Here is a 3611-nt window from a genome sequence, read left to right on the forward strand (position 1 = left end):
ATGTAATTTCCTGATATGTTTTACCTCTTTTGCTATGCGCATGCACTTCTTAGACAGGTCTTTCTTTCTCAGATTGAGTCGACTGAAGTTAGTAAGAGTTGGAGTCGGAGATCAAATGCCAGACAAACACATCGCAACGGCCTCCTCAACTCAACTCCTGCCGACTCCAGACGACTCTGGCCATCTCCGAATGACTTCAGACGACTCCAAACGATTCCAAACGGCTCAAGTTAATGCTGGACGGACCTACCTTCCGAAGTCGGTTCCGAAATTTTCGAATACGGATCAGAGTCGGCTCCGGATTTTGGCCACCTTTACCCATCACTACTCCACACACTCGCTTTGGCTTAAAACAGCTTCTCCTCAGTTCTCCATTTTTGTGATGTTTGTGTTCCTCTTGGTCTCCAAATAATTCCCCCCAGTCTGACACTTTGCTCGCACGCTCTAGTGCCACAACTCCTTTAGATTCTAAACTCTCCGCGGAATAATTGACAGTTCCTTATTTTGCTGCCCACCAAACACCAAACTCGAAGAAAATGGACTCGACGGCACTCAGTTCAGACGGTTTACGACGGCAGTAGCACCAGCAGCTCGGTGCTAAACATTATTATTACACCCACAGCAGTGCTCCAGCGTACTGGGGCAAAGACCACCGTGCCACCGGCACCAATCCACGTCCTTGGATCACTGTCCAGCGCCTCCACAATCCAGCCCCGATACTGGAACACATCGGTGTACACACCGGGGAAGTTGGCCCTCCCGCAGCCCCAACCGAAACTAACGATGCCATAAAGTGCACCGCCGCCTCCACAAACCAGCGGACCGCCCGAATCGCCCTGGCAGGAGTCAACCCCTCCGTCGAAGCTCCCGGCACAGAGCGTACCGTCCGGCACGGTAACGACCGTGTGAAGCGAACGATTGCACCGCTCCAACCCCAGCACGCTCACACTGGCCTTCTGCAGACAGACGGGCTGGAAGCGCTGCTTACGACCTTCCTCCGTTTGACCCCAACCGTAGATGGTACAGGGCTCTCCATCCACCGGGGGACGGTTTGCCAGTGCGATCGGCTGTACACCGCCACCACACTGAAAAGGACTCACCAGCGCCACAAGCCCAATGTCCGCGGCCAGTGTCCTTGCGTGCCAGCCCGGATGGGACAGGTAGCGCAAGACACGGCGCTGCTGCATACGCTTCGATCGATCGAACCGATTCAGTACACCGGCCACCACCACCATGTTGGAGGGTTTCGTGGTGAAGCAGTGCGATGCGGTCAGCACGCGACTGGCAGTAATCAGCGACCCGCCACAGAACAACCCACTGCCGAAACCGTGCCGCCGCTCGTGGTAAAGGCTTCTCAACGACACGTGAAACGGCGCATCGCCGTACAGTGCATTCCGTCCACCGACGATGCGTTCGCCCAGATCGGAAGGGTCCACGTCACACTCCACGCTTCTGTACGCTGGAAGAGCAGCGGTGAGTCAAAATTTAAATGGATTTTTTTCCTTTTTTGGGGGGAAAACTAACCTTGTTTCACCGAGCGGTCCGTTTCGTTCGTTGAAGAGCTATCATTTCCTCTCGGCAGCACGTTTACGATGAGTTCCGAATGACTCTCGAGGATATTTACCGTGCGGAGCATTATCCTGGAGACGACCGGGCACATGTCTCGGCTAGCAACTGCTTCAAACTTGTCCAAAAACTTCCCACCGGACAGCTCTCGAGATTGTTTCCGTTTACCAATTCTTTCGTGCCGAATCCAATGCTTCCCTGTGGGTGCTTCCCGTAAGGATACTGGGGAGCCGTTCCGCTGGCCATCTGTTGCTTGGTGACGGAATGGAGCGCACTGGGCGAGTGTTCTCTTCTCGGTGGTGAATTGATGCTGAAGCCTTTTCAAGCCAGCGTACCCCGCAGGTGCGGCAAGCTTTCCTCCATCTGTGAAATCACCACCAATCCAGCCGAATGCACTTTGGCAAAGCCCTTTAGCACCGTGTCCTTGTGCACCGTTTACCGGCTGCTCAGTTCGTCGTTCAGCCTGGCCACAAATCGACTCGAACACTGCTCGACCACTACAATTCATCCAACCGGAGGGGCAGAGTCGGGTCGCTGCTACGAGAGGCCAATTTGAAACTCCTTCTTATACCGCACTCTCCTTATTGCTTGCTTGCTGCCCGTACCAAAATGTACTCACCATTAATTCCAGGAAACTTTCTTCCACCACCATCGTCGTCATGCCATCCGCTTCTTACCGCACAGCCGCCGCCTTGTTCCGCGTTGTTTGGTACCACGGTGGCACCTTGCTGAAGTGGTGAGCTGCCTTCGGCAGATTGCATGTCGACCTGTTTGCGGTTAAATGATTGCACCGAAGAGCCTTCAAAGTAGCACTCTATCAATTTGCTGCCGGTTCGCTGTTCGTTTGCCGGTAATTGGGTCCGTTTGCTGGAGACGCTTTCTTCGGGCTTTACACTCCATTGGGTTGGGGCTGGGACTGGGGACTTACGGTAGGGAGTGATCTCTTTGTTTCGTGCGCAATATGTTCGAGTTAAAGCTCTATTGATTGTGGTATCGAGAGGGAGACGGGTTTCTTGGGACGATGCAACCAATAACAGAACCCAGCTGAGATACGTTGTTACTTCAAGAATTGTCGCCATTTTGAATCCTGTCGGAAGTGAACCATTTCAGTAGTGTAGAAATTGTTTCCATAATACACTAAGCGACGAACTTTTTGGGCGTTTTCAAATCAATTTAGAAAAAATGTGTTTTTTTGTTCCACTATAAACAAACAACCCAATGATAAGCTTGCGAGACATACGCTCGTCTAAGCCTACTAAGGCTCACAAGCTTCTAAATTGCACTCACTCCCTGCCCAACAACTGTCACCAGTCAGCTGTGTCACCCTGTCTCTAGATGGCGCTGTACGATAGCACGCCAATCGATTGGTTATCAATTGTTATTTCCCGGTTTTTTCTCTCTCTCCCTCTTTTCAATAAAACTAATAAAAACACCAAAATGGGGTGCAACAATTTGAATAAAGTGGTTCGCCAACATTCGAACACGCTGTTTCGCAACAACAACATCAGCAAAAAGCAACTCACCGGCAGCAATAACAAAAAAGTATATACAACTCCAAAACAGCAAAAGACTAAATTGGTACGGTTCGTTTAATTTGTCCGTGTGTGTGTGTCTGTGTCCACGGGTGGCAGATTTTTCTCATTTTCACGCTCGTCGATTTCTGGGCCGACTCAAGCCCGTGTGAGCGGGTAAAACAAAGCGTGGAAACAGTCGCCTACCAAAGCGCTACTGCCACATTTTTCACTGCACATGCACACGGAAAGGGAAAGGAAAGGGAAAGGTAACGACACCGGTGTGTGGGCGCTACTGAAACTGGACCATGTTTTCGGGTTAGAATTTTCACCGGCATTCCGCTCACACACGGACACGGGATTCGTTCGTTCGTTTTAGGGGTGCGAATTGGCAGTGGATAACGGTGGGCCACATTCGTCCCCACTCTCCGCTCCGGCTAATATTTATTGCATTCCCATTCAAATGAAAACTCACATGATATATGTAGCGTCGTGCATTTCACCGATGGGTGTGCTATTTTTGTCTGTGAGTGG

The 3611-nt window shown here is 51.2% G+C and overlaps 1 protein-coding gene across 1 annotated transcript; it reads right to left on the reverse strand.

Moving 5' to 3' along the window:
* Nucleotides 1-365: 365 nt before the first annotated feature.
* On the reverse strand, nt 366-1813 carry LOC1276758 (trypsin; the record flags this gene model as incomplete). The annotated part of the gene is made up of 2 exons (XM_316143.5): nt 366-1459; nt 1525-1813. Coding segments are annotated over 2 exons (1182 nt in total), but the record flags the coding sequence as incomplete, so codon positions are not given.
* Nucleotides 1814-3611: the final 1798 nt, after the last annotated feature.

This window comes from Anopheles gambiae, chromosome 2 (genome assembly GCF_943734735.2).
Source record: "Anopheles gambiae chromosome 2, idAnoGambNW_F1_1, whole genome shotgun sequence".
Taxonomy (NCBI): Eukaryota; Metazoa; Arthropoda; class Insecta; order Diptera; family Culicidae; genus Anopheles; species Anopheles gambiae.